Source organism: Leuresthes tenuis, unplaced genomic scaffold (genome assembly GCF_036924035.1).
Source record: "Leuresthes tenuis unplaced genomic scaffold, fLeuTen1.0.hap1 SCAF_17, whole genome shotgun sequence".
NCBI lineage: Eukaryota > Metazoa > Chordata > Actinopteri > Atheriniformes > Atherinopsidae > Leuresthes > Leuresthes tenuis.
In genome coordinates, this window is record NW_027325371.1 from 3516786 (window position 1) to 3541149 (window position 24364).

Sequence of the window (24364 nt, forward strand, 5' to 3'; positions counted from 1 at the left end):
TTGTTACATTGAAAGTTTCCTTTGATAAGGCATCATCTGGTGTTTCCTGCTGTAATTCCACCAGCTCTGATTATAGTTACCTCTGAGATCCTTTCAGGTAGAAAACACCAACATTCTCCAGTGTGACTCCATGTCAAGTTCCATGGATCGACCAATAAATGTCCTGGTTCAGTTAGAATTGGCATTTAAACAGTCCTCCTCATCATCTGTTCACATTTTGACGTCATGAGACCAAGACGACTCCTGACAACTGGCCACTGAGCTTAGTGTCATCAGCAGGTTGCAACAGAGTCACAGAAAGGCATAGAAGTGGCAACATCCCACACTGATGACCGCTTCATTGTGAACCGGGCGATGGATGCCACTCAACTCCAGGCACATTTAAGCAAGATGAGATCAGACCATTCGAAACCGTTTACTTGCGCGATGCCTTGAAAGGGTGCCTGACCACACCACCAGGCACAGGTCATCGTCTTGCATGGACCAGAGAGCATTTACGCTGGAGACGAGGGAGCAGGGCTGTTCTCTGATGAAAGTAGAGTCACGGCGAGTAGAAATGATGGCCGCCAGCGATGTTGGAGAGCGCTGTGTATCAGCCACTGTTGGTGGAGCCTTTGGTGGCGTCGCAGTGTGTCGTCGGTACAGAACTGCCCTCCACTTTGTGAATGGGACAGTGACTACCTGAATAACATCTTTGATCCAGTCCAGTGCCCCTGCATGAACAACACGGGCCTAATTTCACCTTCATGGACGAGAAAGCTCCAGCTGATGGAGGTCGCTTCATTAGGGAACGGCTGCTGGAGACTGGAGAACCTCAGATGGAGCGGCCTGCACCTGAATCCAAGAGAAAACCTCAATGACCTGAGGGCCGCCCTTCAAGAAGAGCGCCATGCCTCAGCAGACGGTAGGTGGACTTAGAACAGCGTGAGACGTCAAGCTGTAACCGAAGTTATTGAGACATTTACATTCTTTGTGGTGCTATACCCACCAAGAGATGAGGGAATCAGCACGGCATGCTTCCACTTCAATGCCCTACTTTCATGATATATCACTGTAGCGTGAACTCAGAAGCCAAATATCCCTAACTGTATTTCCCATAACATGTCCCAGTTAAAGCCCTCCTCTGAATATAAAAACCTTTCTCTTTCTGTCGTTTGATTCACTTCTCTGAGGTGGTGAAAACAGAATCTGTAATTATTAAGACAAACGGAGACATTATCGTAATACCAGACGCAACCTGTTCGCCCTGCTGCTCGTCTGGCCGGTGATGGAGAAGCCTCCCCTGCTGCTCCACCCGAGAGCTTTCTCTCCTCATGCTGTGAGCTCGCTGAAATCATCCTCCAGCGCAAAAGAAATAGTTTTCTCGTGATTACTTAGATATTTATTCAAACGTAACCTTTTATCACACGGCTGGAACACACACGGATGGCATTAAAACCTTTTGTTTTGTGCAATGACAAAACAAACCTTAAATATTGAGGCCTTGAGAAGATGCTAACCTTTAAAAAAGAAGTGCTCAAACGCCTTGTTGTGCAAATGTTGCTGTGGCACAAATAACATTTTCTGGATTTCCAATCTCTCGCCTTTTTTTTTTTTGTGTGTTGTTGTGACAAAAGAATCTCATCTCCTGATGTTTGTCGAGGCTCAAAGGATTAAACAAAGTCAACAGTGATGGAGAGCCACTGATCTCTGGAAGTATTTACATTTGTGTTGCTTCTCCACTCTCCCGGTCTTCAGAGTTTGTCTCTCTCTGGCCGGGTAAATGGCGGACAGGTGCTCTCCATCTTGTAGCCCCAGAGGGGGGGTTTGGCGTAAGACAAATGGGTCTTGGAGAGTAGCCCCGCCCCCGTTCCACTCGGCCTATCTCACGCCGTGTCGCAGTCCTGTTGTGTCGCGGGATTTGTGGCGGTCCCGGTCCACCCCGAGCACTCAGAAAAGCATCACTCACCACAAAACGGCACCGACACGCAGCAGCTGAAGTAGACAAGTTTATTAATGATAATAATGAGGATGATGAGGATGATAATATTAATAATTAGTCATAATTATAATAACGTTAATGTCATAATAAATAGAACTCTTCATCTGAAGCACGTAAAGAGAAGCATACAGAAAGAGAAAAACCAAAAACACAAAGTTTAGAGTACAGAGCCAGAGGAGGGGGCAGGGACTTCTAGAGACATTTTTTAACCTTTCAATATATCCATTTAATTTTTTAACATTTTTAAACTTTATTTAACTGGAACATTTACAAAAAAGAGAAAGAGATAGATTTTAAAAAATCCTTATAAATAAATTTTGTCATTATTAGAACAAAATACAAGATTTTGGGGGGAGTCAGAGGATGTTTTTTTTTTGTTGTTTTTTTTTTTTTTTCAACTTTTCTTTTGTTTTCTTCTTTTTTCCCCCTGAAAGGACAGCTGGGGGAGGAAAAGAGAGGTAATTAGGGGTGAGGAGTATTATGTACAGAACACCAGGAATACAAAAGGGGCCAGTCGACTCACATACTAGAAGGCTGGGGGGGTTGGTTGGTGTTATATGGGGGTATGTTGGAAGCGGGGGACTTTCGGAGGGGGCATCCTGCTAGTGTCACAGCTCAAGCAGTTGTGCTCAGGAAGATCAGGACTAGTTCGTTATACTGAAGGCATCTGAAGGAAGGAAGGGAGGGTCAGTGTAACCCCGCCCCCCCGCTCCATCCCGCTGCTACGGTGCAGGCTGGAGTTTTAGAGACCATTTCTTTTTCTTAAAGGCAGAACTCCTCTGGATGCAGACGCAGTTTGAGTTCAGACTGTGCGCCGGCCGGCAGAGACAAACAACCACAGTCGAAACAAAAGAGCTCCTACATACCAAAAACAGTATTTTTTTACTTTTAATCCATACTTGACCACTGCTGCTAGTGCAGCTACCAACACTAGTAACATCTAACTACTTCATTGAGAACATTTAAAATGTATTTAGTATTTTTCATATCAACAGTGGATAAAAAGACAGAAAATCCTAAGGCAATAAATTTTATCTTTTCAATTTTTTTTTTTTTTTTTACCCCCTCAGTGTTCAATTACAGCTCCCACGAGGCTTCGGGGGGGGCTAAGCACTATCAAAGGAAGTCGAGTTCATGGGAGCTGTAGTTGTTGAATGAAAAAGAATATGACAAAATACCATCATGCAGTAAAAGCTATAGAACAGGAGCTAACCCGTAAGCAGGATGGGACTCTTCATCACCACACACACGTCAAAAAGAGCTCTAATTTCTCTCTATTTTAACCTTTTTTTTGTCTTTTTCAGTTTCTAGGAAAACACACCTCTGACTTTAAAGTTAGCTGCAAAGCTGCATACACATTTAAAACAAGTATTATAGAGGAAGTGATGTACCTGTGATACATGTTCAGTGTCGTACATCGTTGTTTTAACTGTGATCTGCAGGTGAAAATGAGCCTCAGGCGAACTTTAGTACAATACTTAAAATGGTGACATTGCACGCAGCCCCTATTACTATTCCTACTACCAGGACAATAAAACTAGAAACAATGAAAAATAGTCTTTTGAACACTGTTCCGCAAATGTTGCGATTGTATGTGCATCCAAATTAACCAGACTTCCAGTTCAGAATTAGTCAACTATTTTCAATTTGCATAAACTAAAACAGAGGCAGTCTGATATCTGACATGCATTTCTGCATCACTGTCCCGTGGAAAATGCTACGTATTGACATTTGACATCAAACACAATAAAATGAGCAGAGATTGCGGCTCAAATCCCATGAAAAGACCAAAACCAAATGTAGCCATGAGTTGGATGCACTTTTGTATCAAAGAGCTCCATCTTTGTCCAAAGACTATTAAAAACGCGTCTGCAGGAGGTAACTTGTTCCTGCTGCCACAAATCCTCAAAAGAGCGTCTTATGTGGATTCATGCGCTGCTGAAAATAGTCCCAAGAAATGCACTTGAGCTTGAGTAATACTTGCTAAATACTACTTTTTTTTCCTTATTTTTCCCAGTATTTTAAAAACTTATACTTTTTTTTTTTTTTATACCAAGATAAACAATCAGGGTAACTAAGTCAGAATATTGAGAGACAAACACACATTTTTTTTTTGTTTGTTTTGTCTTTTTGTGAGATTTGTTGACAAAATTAAAACACATAATAATAATAATAATAGTACCAGCTTCATCCTGTCAGATTTGATCTGCTAATAGCTAACGAGAATAAGTAGATAACAGTGTTCTTTTTCCAAAAATGTGCCTATCACACATGACATCAAGTGTTTTTGTTGCAAAATGCATAGATAATTCAGTGGACAAATTCCAACCATGTGACAAAACTTTAAAGTTCGTAAAACTAAGACGAAAGAAAAAAAACTGTGGCTCTTTATCTCTGCCTCCCTGGAAGTTCCAATCAAGCTAAAACTCCAACCTGCTCCTGATGTGTTCCTGACCCACCGCAAGTCTGTAGTAGCGTAAGTAGGCCAGAAGAACCGTGTGACAAACCTACAGGTATGAAGATGCTAAATCTGCATGTGATAGGAGGACAAATGACCGACTTTTACCCCAATTAGACTTCACAACAGTTAGTTGCCATGATATAGATACTCTTTGTAATATATGAGAAGCTGTCTACAGATGAGCAGAGGTCGCGTGGGTAGGAGCCCTGATTCAGAACAAGTTTTCCTTTTTTTAAACCTGAAATAAGATGAAGTTAATCAAGAAGTGTGAGGTGAGATTTACTGTACAGGATATTAACAGTACACACTGTAGTTTGTACAGGAAGTCAGGAGCTTTACCTACTCTTACCCTCTTGGAATAACTCACACAGTAGTGCGTACCCTGAACTCTCAAACAAAGTTGTGCTTCACCCAAACCTGCTCGCCTCTGATCAAAAACAAGCAAACCAACGAAAAAAAGAAAAGAATGAGAAAGTTTCTCTTCAGGGCCAGCAGGTTATATCCAATATGCGATAAAGCCACCCGCCCGCCAGGGTCAGCGTGAGAACAGTGGTTCGTAAAGCCGCGAGCCGGTCTTCGTCGCCACGGCTCTTTGCATCGGCTGAAGAGCGAGCGCTTCCTCAGCGGCGATGAGCGAATAAAATCTGGGTCACGTCAATACACATCCGGGCTCCGCCGTCTTCACAGAGTCCCGCTGTCTGCTGATCAAAGAGCGCTGAGACCGTGTGTTCAAATCATACTTTGGTTCAAGTGAGAAACGAAAATCAATATTCATAAACTTTTCATCCAACACCTTATGCTAATTAGCAAGTCTTTGCAGCTCCGATGCAGGGCCAGAATTACTGCAGATGGGAGTATCTGTTGTGATGGTTTGCTCTGAATGGGGCGGCGATGTTTGGGGTCGTGTCTGTAATCCGGCGAGTGTCGTTTGTTTATGTGGAAAAGGTGGATTTCAGGGGAGATCAGTTCACACTATCACCATCACACTTTCAATCATATAACACATGATCACATGTTACAGTAAATATCAGGGACATATTTAGTTGGAGGGGGGTTATGATATCTATGCTCGGGGGCCAGAGGCTTTCCTGCCACCCCCTCTATTCCCTGACATCACCACAGCCCATATAATAGATATGTATATATATTTATATACAGAAAAAGAATACATACTTATTGGACACCCTAGACATTAAAGTACATTCAAAAACTGAACCAACATTCTTGATTAAACACGTTTACAGTGACTCTCCTGATATAAAGAATTAAGGTTCTGCTTCCACAAAATTAAAACATTTTTTCCTATTTCGAAAGTTTTCAGTGCTGCGAAAGAAAAGAAAAAAGAAAAACAAAAACACACAAATTTTCTCAGACTACATTGGAAAAAAACAAATCACATATTTCAGCCCTCGTTCCTTGATACCATTGGATGGGCACTACTGTATTTCTATAATGTTTTATCTAGCGACATAGTCTGTATGCCTCAGGCTTGTGTTTTGGTTATGCACCTGCTGATGTAGTACAATGGGATTATTCGATTATAATTCAATTTGTTACATGGACGTTGATGAGTTATACTCGTCAGATGGAAACGTGCATCCTTGGTAGTTGTACGCACCTTGTTATCGTGTTGGTCTGATAGTTCGTCCGTCGGTGCAGAGTGACACAAAGGCTTGGGCTCGGAGTCTGGCAGGTGAGTAAAGTCGGCGACTTCTGCGCCGTTTTCTCTAAATAGTCCTTTAGTCAGTGACCTCTGCTGGGGCGTGGAGAGGGGCAGACGGGGAGGCTCGGCTTTATACCGTCTCACCGTCCCGCCGTGGCTCATCCCCCCCACTCCCCAACGTTGTAAACCAGTGATGCTGCCCATTGGGGAGGGTGAGGATGCCCAATGGTGCTGCCAGGAGGAAGTGACATCACGACAGTATCCACGGGGGACGCTGCTAACAGTAGGCGCTGCAGGCCAGTGACAGCGCAACGAGGAGGAAGCTGTGTCATCACCGGCCAGAAAAGGAAGGAAGGAAGGAAGGAAGGTAGTAAGGAAGGAGGTTGGAAGGAAGAAGGCGGAGCAGTGAGACCAGGAAGCTGACCTTTGACTCCACCCACAGGAAGTACAGTGTAGAAAGTGCTTCTGCCTGGATGCCGAGCTTTCCCTGCCACCTTTCTGTTTTTTCTTTCTTTTTTCTCATTTTTTCTCATTTTTGATCCTTTTTACACGACCTCGGCGACAGAGCAGTGTGCCATAGAGAGAGGGGGAGGGGGGAGGGGTCCTCCCTCCTCCTTCCTGCATACCACAGAATCAGCATCAAGGGCCAACTGTTCATCTCCCTTACCAAAAAACATAAAAAGAGATTTGTACATATATACTGCTTTATACACACTTTTTTTTTTTTACCATTGTAAATCACAAAAGTATAGAAAAATAAAATGTTTTATAATAACGGGACACTTCTTTCTCTCTCTGTCTTTTTCTACCCGGCAAAAAGGTGGTCCCTGGTGGAAACTGGCTCACTCCATCTGTCAAGTTTGTGGCTGGTTTGACACCGCTGCCGCGGTGCCACTTTGTACGCCTCCCGTCTTCCTTCGCCAGCCTCAGTAGAGGGACTCCTTCTCGTCGTCTTCTTGTGTTATTTTCTTAAAGCTAGTTCTCCTCTCTTCGTTGTTTTCATCTGTGATGTCCATCAATACTGAGTACAGCTCTTCCTTTTGTATTTACTGGAAACAGGGGAGAGAAGCGGGGAGACTGGTAAATATGGAGAATGTTATGTGCTTTCTGATAGGTAAACATGATGAGATGAGCTCTAAAGAGTGACTTTCTTTCTGAAGAAGTTTTGGGGAACTTCTAGAAAGCATAGGCTAGAAATGGCTCTTTGAACAGAAAAAATGCAGGTGAATAAACAACAAAGATTTCCTTCATCACAGAGTTTCCCCCCATATATGGAATATGCATTTCTACAAGGAGAAAGGGTTCAGTGTCAGGTCAGAACACAGAGTCGTAACACCCGAATGGAGTCGCTTTAACCTCAACTGCAAAGAGTTTGGAAGCCGAGAGACAGCGGCTTGGTTCAGTTTTCATCCCGCTGTTGTAATGTGGCATAAAAGACGAGGCCTGCCAAAGCTGCCGCTCTCCCCAGAATAAAGATCAGAGCGAGCTGTAATCACACCAGTTGGAGATCGGCAGAAAGTCTCAGCATAATGGGGCTGGATGGAAGCAGAGGAAGAATGGGTGTGGTGGGAGGGTGTCGGGGTGGGGGGGCAGGCAAGCATGCGTCCCAGGACCCTCGTCATGACAGACGCTCGCTAATTCGGGGTGATCTTCAGCAGCTCTGTGGAGCTTCTGATGAAAAAATAACGAAATGAAAGAAGATGAGGCTTTAATTTCCAAACGGCTTTGTAGTTCATTACTCCCCCCCCCCCCCCCCCCCCCCCCCCAACCCAGAGAGACAAACAGTCAAACAAGTGGCGCGCTCAATCAGCATCCACCGGCTCCCTCTCCCTGCATTCAGCTCTTATTATAGAGGAAGTGGCCCTCCATCTATTCTGCACCTCAGATTTACTGCCTGCTCGCTTGGGACCTGCCATACAAAAATATCCACATGCAGCCTTACAGCTCAGCAGGGAGGGAGCACAATAGCGCCGCAGCTACATATAGTCCTTCGCTGACAGGCAGCCTAGAAATGGAGAGACCGCGGACACAAATATTAATCACCCGCGGACGTGAAGGATTCAGGAGAGGCATTAGAGCTTCTCTGTGAAGTCTGCTTAAACCATCCAGATAGTTTTAGCTTTATGTTTCTGAGACAAACAATCCCAGAGAGCTGGAGCCTTCCAATCGAATTCCTCTTTTTGTACGTTTTACTTCAACCTGCAGCCCAGCACTTCCTTTCCTAAGACGCTTCGGCGGCTCTAATATCTGCTTTGAAAGTATGTGAGGTCGAGAAAGATGATCGATTCTTCGCGTTGGAGCCGTAAGCATCGACGCATAACTTCAAACTGCTGTCGAGTGGAGCTGAAAACAGAACGTTTCGTCGTGTTAATCGTGTCTCATCTTGGATGGCACAGCGGGAGCCGATACCTGGACATTTAATCCCTGCTCTGCTGGGTTAGACAATGTGCTGCTTCTGGACTTTAGGAAGGTGGAGCAGAGCGGGGATGTGATGAGATTACTTTTAATCAGGCTGTTCTGTAGACGTTCGCCGTGTCTCAGGATTGGAAACGGGGAGAAAACTAAACTGACAGATTCAAAGATTAGAGGGAATTTCTCCTCACTGGAATATGTATCAAACATGCAGCTCCTTAAACACGATAATGATGTTACAACATGCTGAAAAAGTGGCAGATTTCCTACAAAACTGCAACATATCTCAGTAGAAGTGTCATCTGAAAGGCTCAATGCAATTAAACACAATCTGGATGAGTTTTCCAGGTCTTCCACATGCTTTTAGATCAACTATCTGAGTGGCCAGACACCAGCAGGAGTAAATAGTGCACATACATGAAGTAAAAAAAGAGAGAAAGAGGGAGAGAATGGTGAAAAAGCAACAACATCCATGTGTGAAAGCAGACATGATGTTCTTATAACTGCTTTATTCTGACACTCAGAAAACAATCAGAGGTTACTTATATGTCACAACAAAAATAGTTCAAGATAAAGAAAAGCCTTATAATAGTATACTTTTACCTATGAAATGAACCCAAAAGAAAATGATTTTACACCTTTCAGACAATATATTCTCATTATAGAAATTACATAGAATTCAAGAACAAGTTCAGCTGAATTGAAAATACACAGATAACCCCACTTCATATAGGAATACATATAAAACAGTTACTCAGAGAATCGTGATATAGTTTGTGTATATATACATTTAAATGTATTTACAGGTGCTGTAACTTTTTTGCTCGGTTTCCTTTTGTACAAATATTTTAGGTGGATTGATAAACTCACCTGCCAGCTTATCAGGGCTTAGTGAATACTCGTAGATATAAATGATGCATAAAGTGTATTTTTCTTTTCATGTGTAAACATATCTCAGGACTACTATTCATAAGTGTAAACAGATGGATCAAATAGAGGACTGGTTGCATATTAAGCTGGTCGTGGGATACAACGAAAGCAAACAAACCTAAAAATTCAAAGGTGTCTGGACTATAAATTCACATTTGACTTAGTGAAAGCTTTAGTGTACAATACTGACTGCTAGTTAGTAATAATCTTTAACATTTAAGCCTTGATAAGCTGACACTGAAACAGTTAAACAACGCTAATTTGAACTTTTTCTGTAAACTGTTGACAAACCCGTGCAGACTGTTAGGAGTCGATGACGATGCTCAAACTGGTCCCAGTAATAACATGACATCGGGGATGGGAAACAAAGGAAGTCTCCCTCTGGGTGAAGATGTTTGTTGGGATAACTTTTACACTCACAAACAGATGGCTTTTATGCTAATGCGCTAACATTCGGCGTAATTACCAAAAGCAAATTAATGTTTCACCACACTCTGATGACCACGATGGATTAAAAAGTCCATTTCAGCAGTGCGCACAAACTATTATTAAAGCCGTAATTGATTTAGTCAGTTTTTATGAGAACAAAACCTCCAAACTAAGTATTAAAGTTGATTTTTTACACCATCGGAATTCACTCTGCAGATTTACATCTAATAATTTCAACATGAGCTCTGAATTAATATGTAGAAGTAGCCATAAAATAACCCTTAATCATATTTCTCATTCGATGTTACATGCGCTTAATAATTCAACAGCAATTAATAATTAATAGTAGATTTGTACTTTCAAAATTAGCTTGTGAATGCTTGATGGATGACTGGAAGGATTTACAGCCGTCGCTGTGATAAATGAAGCCGAGTTTGTGGTGATCTACGCGTCTTTTTAACCACCTGGCGGGCGCTTTGGTAACTAGAATCTGTCACTTTGTGTCACTTTGTTCAACGTTTGCAGCTGAAAAGAGATTAAACACATATGTGTGGGTTTATTAGGGGTTGGAGAGCGGCTCTTTTGCTATAAATGCTCTGCAGGAGCTGCGTTTGAAGGCCTCCTGCACGCTCCACCCAACCCAACCATGACTGGAAGTCAATGGAAACTACTTCATGTACATAAAGAAATGGTAGGAAAGTCTAAAAACACAACTGGACCGGACAGGGTATGAATATGTCTCCTGTAAGTGCATAAATCGGACGCTTTGGGGCTCAGATGGTAAGAAATGTGAAAGTTATGTGGCATGAGCAGTTTGAATGAAACGGATGCTTTGTGCTGTGTTGTGATGTTATTACAGGGACTCGGAGTAAAGTCACACCGAACTGTTAGCTTCCCCCTTCACACAGTCTAATGCATATTTATATATATATTTTTTTATATGTATGTATATAGCACATAGGCACACACATTCAGATCAGAAAAACAAACAGAAAAGGTCTATTTCACTCCCGTCTGGCTGACTAACGGCGGCCACTAACCGAACATTAAGTTCCTCTGACAAACTCTCCTCTTAGCAAGTGATCAAAAATAAGATTCAAAGTCTGTTTGGCTCCTTATAAAAACCCCAAAACGTAGCGGCGCATACGTACTAGCATAGAAAAGGAAGAACATTGTTTTGTTTTGTTTTTTTCTCCCCCTCCCTCCCTCCCTCCCCCCCACATAGATTTTTTTAACTCATGAGATAATGGTTTAACCCTCTTTTTTTGTCTTTTGATATACAACATTACTTTATATCATTTTAACATCTCGACTAAACATAACTAGCTGTATGTGAGATTTTTTTTTCTACAAATATGTTACATCTCAGAAAGTATTGAAAAAAAGAACAAATAAAGTGCAACAAACATTTTTTTTTTGTTTTTTTTGAGACCACAAACACTTCTGTGAGCACATGGAAATGAAATGTTATTGGCAACAGCTTTAGTTTCCATAGCTGCACTGAAATCTTGACAGCTAACGTAGCTACACAGAGATTTTCTTTTAAATCCACCTCACGTAGCACAAATAGAAGCCAATGCAGTGACTGAATGTCGGCTAAGAGACGAGCATTTCTGCTCTCTACACACCTACATTGCATCTCCTAACGCCCGGCTGCTTTTATATAATATCTGTCTGTACTTCAGGGTGTATACAGTGTAAAATGTGTTATACAGTATATGTCTATATATATATATTTATATATATAATACAGTAGTTTTAGTAAAGAACAGTACAGTCTTATTTTATCATCCTCTCTTGGGTCTCCACTTAAAGAAAAATAATAAATCAGCTCTTCCTCGAGCTGAAGGAGGACAAACCTGCTGGTTGTGTTAGAAACAAAACTGTCCTGCCTGCTGAGACGTGAGCAGCACTGTATCCTAGTTTGTGAAGTTCAGTTAGTTCATCCTGAGGTAAAACATCTTGTGCAATGTTAAGGAAAAGATACCAGAAGAAGAGCCCCTCTGCTGGGTTCATCCACCTCAGTGCTGTGTCATTACTGTGTGAGTTGATGTGGAAAATGTTTGGTGTTAAACTACAGATTATCTGCCACTGTGTATTAGTGAGAATACGCCACCGTGTCTTCTGCAAATTCGGTTCATATGCGACTATTTTGCACTCAACAAGGCTGTTTTGGGGGAACTGCACACACACAAATCCCTGCGTACTGTAATGCTAATGTGATTAGCCAGTTGACTCATTTAGTCAGTGAAGTGTGAAAAGAAATAGTTGAGAATGCTTATCGTGAGTTCCCAGAGTGAAAGGTGACGTCTTCAGACTGCCTGTTTCCAGAAGCAGAGAGGTTCTCCACAGCAGCAAAGTCTCACTTTCCAAAGCTGGGACCAGCCTGTCAATGGACTAATTTAATTGCACTAATCTTTTACAGCAGTCTTGTAATAAATCTTATTTACGTGCTGCAGTCTCTGCTGAATTTTAATTTTTAAAATAGCTTTCCTCATTGCTGTGGAAATACTGTTTTTTTTCTCCAGACCCAGTGCCACAGAAGGATGGTCTTATAACGATCTTCTCCTCTAATCTTTTAGAACAGACCGTAAGTTCTGTTTGCATATCATCGGGAGAACTATTCAAAACGCTTGTATAATGTCTTCAGTGGGTTTTTTGGAGCATTATGGAGGACTGTAAAGAGCTGATTTCTTCACGAGCTTAAAGAAAAGACATTTACCAACTAGATGAAATAAAAAACTGGCAACCCTTAGAGCTTAAGGCAGCTTAAAGCACATGCTTCATTTGCTTCGTGTTCACTTCCAATTGGTCCTATAAAATATTAAAAATACCACTGAGCATGAGATGAGATGTGAACCCAGGCTGCCGGTGGGAAAAGCTAATGCTCATCCCAGATATTTACCTTTGGCTGTCGTCCCTGAACACAACCCAGCCGGCAACACACTTCCCCCAAAACAAAAAGCGCCTCTGCAGAATAGCTGTATATGCGCTAATTTGCAGGAGGCTCGAGTCGCCTGGTGAGCATCGCGAGTCCAAGACAGAATTCTGACCTTCACGACCCTTTACTCTGCATGCTGTCATACCACATTGTACAGCTTGTAAGGCTCCACTGCCAGTGCACAACAGTAGGACACTCCAAGGTTTAAAAAAGGAAAAGAAAAAGCAGTCGGAGCAGTGCTGTCTTTGAGCTAAGAAATACCAGGCATGTCAGTCAGTGTTGGAGGGGAGGGGCTTTATTTCTGCACGTTACAGGGAGGATTAATGCCAGAAAAGGAGCTAAATGGGCTGTTAATCAACCGTGTTTCTGTTTGATGGAGATGTCCCAGTATGTTCTTAGTCAGACGACAGCAGCTGCATACACACACCTCTGAGCATGCATCATGCGTGCTGCAGTAGGCTCACATTGGTTATGGTGACACAGCACCCATATACAGCAATCAAGATAATGCACATGTGCATAAAACTTTCCAAAAGAAAACCAGAAGCACAAAATGAATACAAAACAAGAGCAGACCAATGATGACATCAAAGAGGTTGTTGTAGAAATATCTGCTTGGGAGGGGCTCAGCATGTGGACCTGGAAGCTTTTTGTTTGATTTAGCTCTCCACCAAGGATCGGGTGTTCGCTCGTTTTGTGTTTTTTTTTTGGAGATAGTTTTTTTTTTGTTGTTTTTTTTTGTTTGGGGTAATGTCTCTCTGTCTTTTCTCGCTTTTTTTCTTTCTTTTAGTAGGGAGTGAAGCGACTGTACCCTCCTCTGTATAGGCTAGCCTGCAACATCAAAGATGAAAAAGTACCAATCAGTATTCAGGTGACAGCTTTAGTTGGTTTCTCTTTCTCTACAAATTTCCTTCCTTTAAAGTTATTGACTTTTCGTGTTGGAGTAACTTTCCATGTGAGGCAGATTGATAGTTTGATATATTTAAGCCAATAATTGGTTTTGCTGAATGAATTGCCTGACTGCATATACTCTGGGTGTGTGTTAGGAACAGGGTCACCAGGAGTTGAAGTGGATTGGTGGATTTGGAGCTCAGCTGCTGCAATTTATAATCCGTAGTAGCAAAGCAAAGAAAAAGGAAGAAAAAAAAAGGCAAAAAAAGCAGCAATTTATTGGATGACGATCCCAGAAACACTGGTCCTGGATCTGAATGTTTTTAATTAATTACAAAAAGAATTGAATGGAGGAAGAATATATTGTTTTCCTTAAATAAAATCATTCCTTGCAGGGCCATGACAATATCAGACATCCAACAGAAGCAGAATAAGTTCAGAGAGGTTTAATCACAGCTCCTTTTCATGTCTGGCAGAGGTGCCTGCACCTCTCTGAAGGGCCAAACCACCACAGGATATTAGCCCTTAGATTTAGCACCATGCTCAAAATATCTAGGGCAGACTCACATAAAGCATGCAAGAGGGCCTATGCATGCACACCTGCACATGCACACACACACACACACACACACTCCTCTCATCTCTATGTGGCTCTGTTGCAATTAGTATTTCAGACTAACTCCAAAGGCTACTGAATGTCTTCAAAGGCTAATTTTGCCTAATTTCAGGGAGTCCTCTTGCTTGAACAAAACTTTTATCCATATGAGATGCCTCTGTAAGCTGGAAATGAGTAAAGAGAATTTCCAACCTCAGAGGAACTAATTATTGTATAGCTTTTAAATGCAAAAATGACTGCGCTCGGCTGGAGGAGCATTAATCAAATCTGATTAAAAGAATTAGGAACCAAACTGGTCTTTTCTCTTTGGCTCAGGAGTTTATTAGTGGTTGGCCTCGGCACAGAGTCTCCCAGTAGCCTCGCTGTTTGTTCAACACCACGCACACACCCTCTCGAGGCTGTGTTAGCTCCCCGAGCTCCCAACACACACAGCATTAGCTCAGATGTTTTAAGGGGCCGGATCCCATCTTTTACGTTCACTGAGAGGACGATTTAAGTGTGAGAGAAATGGAAGGAAATTTGGAGGGAAAAGAATAAAAACATTCAAGCACATTTTTTAATTAAGTAAATGAAGAGGGAGAAAGAAATGTCTTAATTAATGAAAGCTTTTAGCTAGCAGCTGCACCGGGGAACTGAACACTGTTTTTTTTTTTATTTATTGCTGTTGAAAAATCGCATGCATGCCGGAACGGTAAATTTGAGTCATTTCTCAAGCCTCTGATCAAGCTTGTGGGCAGAAGAGGAGGGCGAGACAACTCCCTCCCTCCGTCTCGCTCTCATTTATGTCCCACGGCACACTGCTGCATGCGTTTGATGCTCCTTAATCTCTAGGTTTGGTCTGTGAGCCCGGTCCCTTCCCCTCATCGCCATAAAAACAAAACCAAAGAGAAACTCTCAGTTTCAAAAAAAAAAAAAAGATGCTCTTTTTATCAAATAACACTTTTCATCTTTGATGTTACAGTAGCTGCAAAAGCTAGCTAAAAACAGACATTAACAATTCAACTTCATCCCTTTAAGTTTGTCTGAATGGGGGGGAAAAAAAAAAAAGAGATGATCCAACTCGCTCCACAGCAAGTCCGAATGATGTAAAACGAAAAGAAAGCTTGAAAATGCAAAGTCTGTGTTGAAATGAGATAAAACTGCAGTGATAGAAACAATATGTTTATTGCACTAAATGTCTGAGCCAACTTCCACATGCCGGGTTTCACAGTACTGCTCAGCTCCACTGGGGTGTGCCAGATTGCATGACAAAAACTAAACAAATTCATGAGAAAATACGTGAATAAAGGCCAGCGACCGCCGCGGCCCCCGGCCTTTATTTGGGAGTGTGTGCTAGCTAGTGTCGTGATGTTGGAGACGGTGCAGACAGGAACAGGCGGGCTTCTCAGAGACTTACCATGGTCCCCACACTGTATGTGGCGGCAGGGCCAATCGTGTGGTGATAGGGGTCTGCTGTTGCATAGACTCTGCCATAGCTGCACGACAGGAGGCACAGAGAACACGGTCATTGATCTATCATTGACGAGGGGAGCGGAACATTTATGCATGCTTGTTTAATGCTCAACCCCTCAAGTCAACTCTTTCAAGTCTCTAACACAATCAATTATTTCCCTCCTCGGCCTCCTGGGCTCGCTGCATTATACAAGGTGGTTCAAAAAGGCTAGTTCAAAGGTTGGTGAATTATACTTGTCTTTTCGTTGTCATCTTGATTAGGTGGATGGAATAGGTAATGAGCAGGGAGAGACAGCGGGAGAAAGATGCAAAGGGAGAAGACAGTTGGCGCCGGAGGGCTTGGTCTCTCACCCTGTGCTTGTTTACCCAGGCTGCACACTGGGCTCACGCCCCTGTCTTTTCATTGTTGCTGGTTTGGAACTAATCCTTCCAATTTTCTTCTAAGACAGGACAAGATGTGTCTGCCTTATTTATTTATTTATTTATTCGTCTTCACATATTCCTCTATTTACTTTCCCTTCTTTTTTTTTCTTCTTCTCCCCAATGCTTGCTTGCAAATGAGGGTCTGCACAGAGCAGATAAGGCACACCCAGCCAAGGACTGAGGGCACCAAATCAACCAGGAATAAGAAAGTGGAGAGAGGAAGAAATTATCCCAAAGGAAACAACAAGACATGCAGCATTCATGCCTTTCGCATGAGCTACGTTGAGTTACATAAGATCTAAAAATGGCTCGGCCCATTTAAGTCCGGCAGCACCCAAGGTCAGAAAGGCTGTCTGGGCTTCCTGGGGAGGAGGCTGGTGCCATGAGATGGTCAGGGGAGGTCTCCGTGGCCCTCTTATCTTCAGCGAGCACTAAACCCCACAGGCCCTCTAATTCTAATATGTCGACAAAATGACTCTCACCAGAGTGGCGCTGCTGACGGCTGGCAGGTCAAAGCACTCCGTCCAATGTCACAGAGCCTCAGCAGAGCTAACTGGAAGCTAGCGGGCTCCGATATAAACTCTGTTTAGTTACTTAAAGGGCTTTGGTGACGCTGCCTGTGATCACTGTCGGCTTTTCACACGCCCGGTGACCTCTTTTTTTATGATTGTTCGACAGCTCCACGGTAAGTCCGATAAGGTATTGCTGAGACAATACAGACAAACCCCTATTGATCCATTGGGCACGGCCGCTTATTCAAAAGGAAACAAAGAGACAAAGCAAAACAAACAACTCAAAGGCGAATTATATTAACTCTCAGGAAAAGTATGAGCAAGAGAAACAGGAATTAAATCACTCAGAGGAGGGGGGGGGGGTTGAGCTGCTGTCCAATTTCTGCTTTCGCCGAGCACGGCTGCTCATAATTCGAGCTGCGGCGAGGCCTGATAAATCTTACATTATCGATATGATCTTCTGGCTCTTGGGCAGGGTGTACGTTATCACAAGTGACACGCTCAATCCTTCCCAGATTAGATTCCCAAACCAGCCCACATCCCGGCTGACAACAGCTTTCAGGGGCCGAAATGAATCAGCGACGCCTCCTCAAACAGAGCGCACCTGAACCGGAGTGACATCACTCAGAGGTGATGGAGCTCCTTCTGGTCCATCGTCTCCCAGCCTCCCCTCCGCAGACCTGAGGCCATTCATAAATACCGCAGTGATGTACCCAGAGTCATGACATAGATCACTGCTTTCCTCATAGAGTCCAACAAGGTTAGTCTTTTTTGTCTGCATGTTCTTTCGCTGCGAGCTAAAAAGAATACGGCGGCGTGCCTAATGGATAAGATAAAATGGGAGTAAGAAAACCTCAGGAAACCCCTAAATAACCTTCGCAGAATAAATAGTAAAACGCTGATGAAGCAGCCACCATTCATCACCGATACGTTCGGCCTGTAGATGTCTTCCTTATTGTTAGGAAAACACTAATTATGGAAAGTAAAAAATATCCCTGGCAACTATTTCTGCTTCAGTCAGTGAAGTTCTCATTAGCAACGATAGCTTGTCGAACACCGTATAGATGTTTCTATCATTTTAGCACCAAATTTAACGCGTCAGTATCACACTTTGTTTCTCACGCCTGATGCAGCCTCAGCAAGCTCTGTGACTCTATGATTTTTGTGTTTTTTCTTCAGCATGTCTGCAAAACAGGGGCTTAACGCGGGTGCTGATGATTGTTTGATTGGGTAATCCGTCTCGTCTCTGCAGTTGCATGGAAAGCTCAATAGACCCAGAGTACATGCATCATTATGGTGGTCTTTGCTTAGCTTTGAGATCTAAGGCAAGCAATTTCATTAAGTGTTTTGACTGAATGAGAGGGCTTCTCACCTGTCACTGTAAGCAGCGGTGGTGGTGGGCTGGGCAAATCTGTATGCTGCATAGCCTCCCTGTTAAGATACCAGAGTATTAATTAAGCTCAACCTGCTGGAGAAAGGTTAGAATTCAGATACTCAAGAAAACAACAATACAGACACAGATTTAAATTGCCTTAATAGTTAAATGTCACTGCACAGTATTTTTTGGTCATTAGCCCACACTGCAGGCTCCCTTGGAGACACCAGAGGGTGCTGTTTGATGTATGGTGTGTTCGGCAGGAGGTGGCAATAGGGGGATGAATGATGTTCTGAGAAGCAGCACATTTGGGGAGCGACCCATTGTCACACATTCAAGTAGCTGCAGCATCACAGAGGCCACATGAGCCAAGTCCCCAAATCCAGCCCATTTGTAGACTGAGGAGTCTCTGCTGCTACATTATTGAACATCCCCTTTTTCCTTTACACGACCCCCCTGGCTCGCAGGCGGAGGAGGAAGGTAGAGGAAGGTTCAACCATTGGGGAGTCAGGACTGCTGTATTCATTTGCCAGAGTGGGGAAGGAATTAAAGACCTCATTGTGGAGTGCTGCTATTACTCTCTTTGAAAAATGAAGCTGTTCTCCCACTGTTTTTCTATTAGTGCTACTGGAGTGCGTGCCCATCTGTGTCCATACGGCGGATAGGTGGCTTTTAATAATGCATGTTTTCATTCATTTTTAAACTCGAGGGGGAAGTCGTCCGATCGGAAGCTCTGCCGAGAGGCAACGGTGGCATCTGCAGCTTCACGTGAAATCAAGGCGGGGGTCACGCCGATTGAATCCCACTCCCCCACTTCCCTCTCTCTCTCGCTCATCAGGGTTTTCCGGGGGGACAGGAAGTCGCAGCGCTTGAGGCAGATGACTTCCTGTGGGACGGGCATGCCTTGGGACTGTGCTGATTACAGCAACAGCCCGAACAAACACGAGCCAATAAATCACTCCACCACATTGTCAAATCCTGCACACAGCAGTGCAGCACATTTGTTATTTTGTCACGGAGACTGTGTGTTAGTGCAGTCATGTATGTGTTTCTGCATGGAGGTGCATGCATATGGATTGCATGTTTATGTGCACACACTTTTTCAGATATTAGCAGGGCTGGTTTTGACAGCACTCTGGTGTCCCCTGAATGATTGTACGGGACACTGAGGGCTATGGGACAGCTTCCTCCTGGTCAGCCGTCTGCAGCGGTGGCCATTGCCAAAACTAATGGCAGTGAAGCCCCAGAGGCTGCACTGACTGGGTGAGTGATTGATCAACCTGGCCGGGCCTCGGTCAGGGGACGGTGGTGTACAGGACTTGGCTGGAGGTGCCTGAACAAGTGTGAGAGACAAACAACATCACTCAAGAGCACAGCCTGGGTCTCGGCTATGATGGTGGGTGTCTCTGCAATAAAAAACAGTGAAATACCGTCCTATCATGTGGGCTGGTGTGAAGGCCGTATATCACTTGGTTTAGCATTTCATTCCCAGACACCGGCAGGGTGAAAGTGAGAGGCAACTGTCACTGCCGCTGTGCCTACTGTCATTTCGCTATCTCAGCAGACGGCGGCGCAGAAAAAAAGCAGCGAAATCAAAGGGACAAATTACAAACGTTTGGACTGATGTCAAAGGGGGGCAGCGTGGTAATTTCGGCATTATCTCCCCAGTGCTCATGCTCCTCTTTGTCAAGGGCGACGTGGAGCAGGGCCAGCCTCTGATGTGACCCTGCCTACACGGACAGCTCCAGAGGGAGAGCAAATCCCTTTATCTGCTGCTCCTCTTATCTCCCTCATGGCGATGGCTGGGAGGAACCGGCTCCACTCAGGCCTGCGCAGACCCCCCCGAGGCAGGCAGGGATATCCCAGCCAAGCCCTCTGAGTGAACACAAAACAGAAAGGAGGAAGGCGGGGGCCCAAGAACCCAGACAAATCTAAAGGAGTAAATGACCTAACTTGACATGGGACACTGAGTCAGGGCCCGCCTTTTTGCCAAAGTCTGAGATCATAAGAAGAGTGGGAGGAGGGAGGAGCTGAGGGGGTTTTAAATTTTGTTGTTGGGCTTCTTGGCACAGTAGACAGAGGCCTAATCGACGCCGGCTTGGCAGCAAGGCTTGCTGAAAGCTGGGGGCTGAGGAGATCACGTTTTTGTCTCCAGGGCTGAACCCCTTGTCTGCATTACTTCTGTTTCATCTAAGCAGGCAGGAAGAAAAGCCGACTGTACTTACATAGATCTCTGCACCATAGAAGCCATCTTGGTACACCACCCTGTGAAATTGTAGAACAGGAAAGGAGGATTAGTTGATATGGTCTACGCTGCCCTGGCCATTCTTACTATTTTGACTGTTTGTGTGTCTATAGGGTCAGCTTTTGGCAGCGTTAGCGCACTGTACCACAAATAATGAATGACACATTAAACTGAAAGGTGGAACCTTTTCAGATCCCTGTCCAATTTTCTGCTCTGCTAAAGTTGTTTGTCTTTCCAGTTGCTGCAGTTGTTGTCAGGAGGGCTGGTGGTGTTGGAGACAATCGAAAGCAGTGAAGGCAGCTTTGTCACATGACTCGGCTATATAAATCAACCGGCTGCCATCAGTAGCAAAGGGCCCCAGAGTGGGAGGGAGGGGAACGTGGGATTTCTAGTCCTGGTTTCAGCAGCGAGTCCCTGTGCAGTAAGACGGATCCTGATCTAATCACAGATAGACAGCTATACTGGGCCCTCAGCCGGCCTCCGTCAGACCTCTCCCACGGCCACACAGACCACTGCTGATAAGAGTGAGGCAGGGCTGCACAAAGCCAGGAGCTCAGCGTAGGCCCTGGTCATAGCCCAGTGAGATCTGCCCAGTAATACACTATCTCAGCCCGCTACAACTCTCGCCTTGCCTTTGTAGGTTGCTCGCTTGTCAACAAAAAACATGCTTATAAGGATGTTCAGGGTTAGGATTTAGGTGCTAAAACACAGAAATGGACCATAATGCTTTAGTGATTACTCTCAGATTCATAAAACTACTCGATTTTGACTCCCACGCCAACATTTACAGTTAAATGTTTATGCATTTAGCAGACGGTTTTATCCAAAGCGACTTACAGGTAGGCATATAGAGTAAGGGGGTCTTGCCTAAGGACCCCTACTGGAAGTAGTACCTTTCATGGAGGGATTTGAACTCAGGTCTCCCACATGAAAGGTGCCAATCATACCACTACACTATCCAGTCCACTATATCCACTATAAATCCACGTGTCTAGACAGAGGTTAGAGACTCGATACTCACGCTCCGTAAGCAGGGATTGGTGGAGGTGGTGGAGCTGTGCGGAACGTGTTGTACACAGCCCGTCCCCGTCCTCGCAAGTGGGCGCCCCTATAGGCCACCGTAGCACCTGTGGCAGGGTAGGGGAACCCTGTTACTGTGGAACAAACACACAAGACAAGAGAAAATGACTTTCAGAGAGCATCCTCGACTTGGCATTGCTTACCTTATGACAGAATACATTAGAGAGAGACGCGTGGCACTGCTTTCCCTATGACAGAATGCATTATGTGGAAGACAAGGAAACAATAGATTTAATCTTTTCTAGGTGCGCCTCATCGAGCACTCTTCCTTTTCCCAGCTCGCTGCTTTGTGCCATACTCAGCAAGGATCCACATTTGCTGTACGCATCCTTCCCTGATGCCTGGCGAGGGGCAGCCTTGAAGCCCAAGCAGGTAATGGATGCAATACCACTAGTTTCGCACCACGGCTTTTGCATAGTTTAGACACAATGGGCTAGCAGCGAAGAGGAGAGTGGGAGGGTGGACAGAGTAGAGGTAGAGGGCGATTCTTCAGGTTGGATAAAGACAAATGGGAACCAGAGGTTGTTGAATAACCCAACTAGATGCTTAGAACATAGTCACAGCAAATGTCTAGCTACATGTGTCCCCTGCAGATGGTGTCAGTGGATGAAATGGGGTGAGTTGGGGTGAATAGCAAAGGTTGGTGATGGTTACAGTTAGATTAGAGGACATGTCAGGTCTGGATTTAACCTTCAATCAGTCCGCTGGCTGTCTGATTATAGGCTGCAGACGTGCATACAAACACACTGATCTCTCGCCATGATTAAGTCAGTCTCCACTATTCCTGCAATTGTAATTCCTTCACAGCCCCCTTCCCCAACACAGAGTCCATCAAAAAACAGTCAGCCCCATTTTTCTTCATCTCCAGCAAACGCCCCTTTGTCACCCTCCCCTCACCTTACTCCTTTTTTACCCATTTCCATGACATGCTGCTTAGTTTTCTACAAGCGGAGTTCACTCTATGATAGCGACTTGTCTCATCTCATTGGGTGGGTTGAGACGGGGCCCCGGTTGGGGTGAATAGCGCAGGTTAATAACATGTATCCAATGTGAACCTGCAGAGTTCGACGCAGTCTCAGAGAAAGTAGACCGCAATGAAGATCCAGGATAGCTGTGAAAGCTTCTGCCGGGTGTTACTGGGCGCAGTGTTAACCTTGCAGTTGGTTGCGACCACTGAGCACCATAATGAACAGTCCACACTCCAGCCCCGCTGCTTCAATAAAGCTGACAGGGAGACAGATTAGTGGTGCTTTTAAAAACAGAGAGAGCCAGGTTTAATGTCTTCTGCCATTAACATCACGCTCCATTAGTGGGTCCACACACATATTCAAACTTTGCGTCTCATTTGGCCAGGTGACGCCCACGTCCCCCGCTGCACCCACCCACCAACACGCAGGGCCCTTTGTTTACTGCCAGTGTACCAACACAGTGGCCTGGACTTGCAGGGTCCCCCCCCCCCACCTCCGGGGAGATTTATAATGCTGACCTTGACATTTAAATTAGTCTCTTTTTTTGGAGCGGTGGACATCTGAGAGTGCAGTTGCTAAAGGGCAAAAAACAATCCTCCTTGATAGGTTCAGAGGTATTTTTTCCTCCTTCCTCTTTACAAATCTCTGCTGTTGTTTGCCCCCCCCCCTCCAAAAAAAAAAAAAAAAAAAAAGCCTCTTCCTTTTCTTTTGAAAATTTGTATGCGATATGCATGCAGTGATGTATGTGAATGTAAACTCATAATGAGTTGGCGATAGGCTACACTGCTTCAATAATAACCCATAAATCAAAGGCTCTGTCACACCTTGGTAAGCGCGTGAAAAGCAACAACAGCCACGGTGTACGAGAGCACAAACCTGGTCTAGCCACCAAAGTCAAACACCTTTTCCGGGAGGGGGGCTGGAGAAAATATGAGTTATGTGCTGGAGGGCGGCAGGGTCACACTGCACCTCATATGTCATATGTGTCAACTTGAGAGAAGCTCAATACCTGCAGAGCCAGTTGGACCTGGGGTAATCCAGCTCTGTGCCAATGATGGGGTCATAACCGGCTCCCATAAAGAAAGATCTGATTTTCCACAAGGTTGATCTCTCTAATACTTCCTGCTCAAATACATCGGGCAATGAGCACCTAATCCACGCACTGGGGACCAAAAACAGCTTAATCTAATCAAGAGTCTGGAGCTTAATTATCCCCCTAAAGTACACTCCAACAATGAGAGGATCTGTCTACATATATTAAGACGGCAATTAGCCTTTCTTTTCTGTCATTTACACAGCTGGCAGCTTTTCACGAGTCCTCAAGAAAACTCCACCTTAGTGACGGAAAATGTGAACCGGTGAGTGAAAAGCTACTCATCTCCTGCCTCCCTCAGAATTAGCTGCAGAGGAGAGTCTGAGTGGTAGCCTGAGGGGGGTGGCCATATGACGCCATTTCTAAGTGACAGCTGTCCGTGGCGCTGAAAACCTCCAACAAGCGTAATGAAGAAAAGTTTGCCAATTATATAGAGGAGCAAAACGGTGCAGATCTGCCTTGGAGGGGTTTTCTTCAGGTTTTGATTTAATATTAATGACTGCAACCATTTTAAATTTAGGAATAACATAACTAGGCTAAAACTTTATGGAATTAATGTTATCCATATGTAAAACCAAGCAACGAATTGTAGAGTTTCTGAAACCAGCTGCCTTCAGCAGGGTTCTGCTGACGGCGTTATCTGGACCCAGGGCTGGTGCCGCAGACCCTACCAGGTACTCCCCATTCCCCTCCTCCATCAAGAGGTGGAGCCAATCTACCCTGGAAGAGGTTAAGAGCGGGGAGCCGGCGTGAGGCTCTCATCCGTCATTCTCCTGAATGGGTTTTGAGGACAATAAACCTGTAGCGCCAGGACGAATGGAGACGAAGTGTGCTGTCACCGAGCCAGGATTTATGGCTCCCAATTTCACTGATCTCCTGCACAGAAATGAGG

General features: G+C 44.4%; 1 protein-coding gene across 5 annotated transcripts in view; it reads right to left on the bottom strand.

The window, feature by feature from the left end:
• Nucleotides 1-2547: 2547 nt before the first annotated feature.
• The window catches only part of rbfox3a (RNA binding fox-1 homolog 3a), a 445121-nt gene continuing 423304 nt past the window's right edge, over nucleotides 2548-24364 (bottom strand). For 3 of the 5 annotated variants that reach the window (XM_072368744.1, XM_072368748.1, XM_072368745.1), the window contains 5 exons: nucleotides 21353-21485; nucleotides 20312-20351; nucleotides 18084-18142; nucleotides 15721-15799; nucleotides 7878-13648 (listed from right to left, as the gene is read on the bottom strand). In XM_072368744.1, coding sequence (XP_072224845.1) covers nucleotides 13604-13648; nucleotides 15721-15799; nucleotides 18084-18142; nucleotides 20312-20351; nucleotides 21353-21485 — 356 coding nt within the window. In that variant the 3' untranslated portion in view covers nucleotides 7878-13603. Of the gene's footprint in view, nucleotides 7155-7877; nucleotides 13649-15720; nucleotides 15800-18083; nucleotides 18143-20311; nucleotides 20352-21352; nucleotides 21486-24364 lie in introns of those variants that run through there. The other 2 variants (XM_072368746.1, XM_072368747.1) reach the window with 2 other exon arrangements.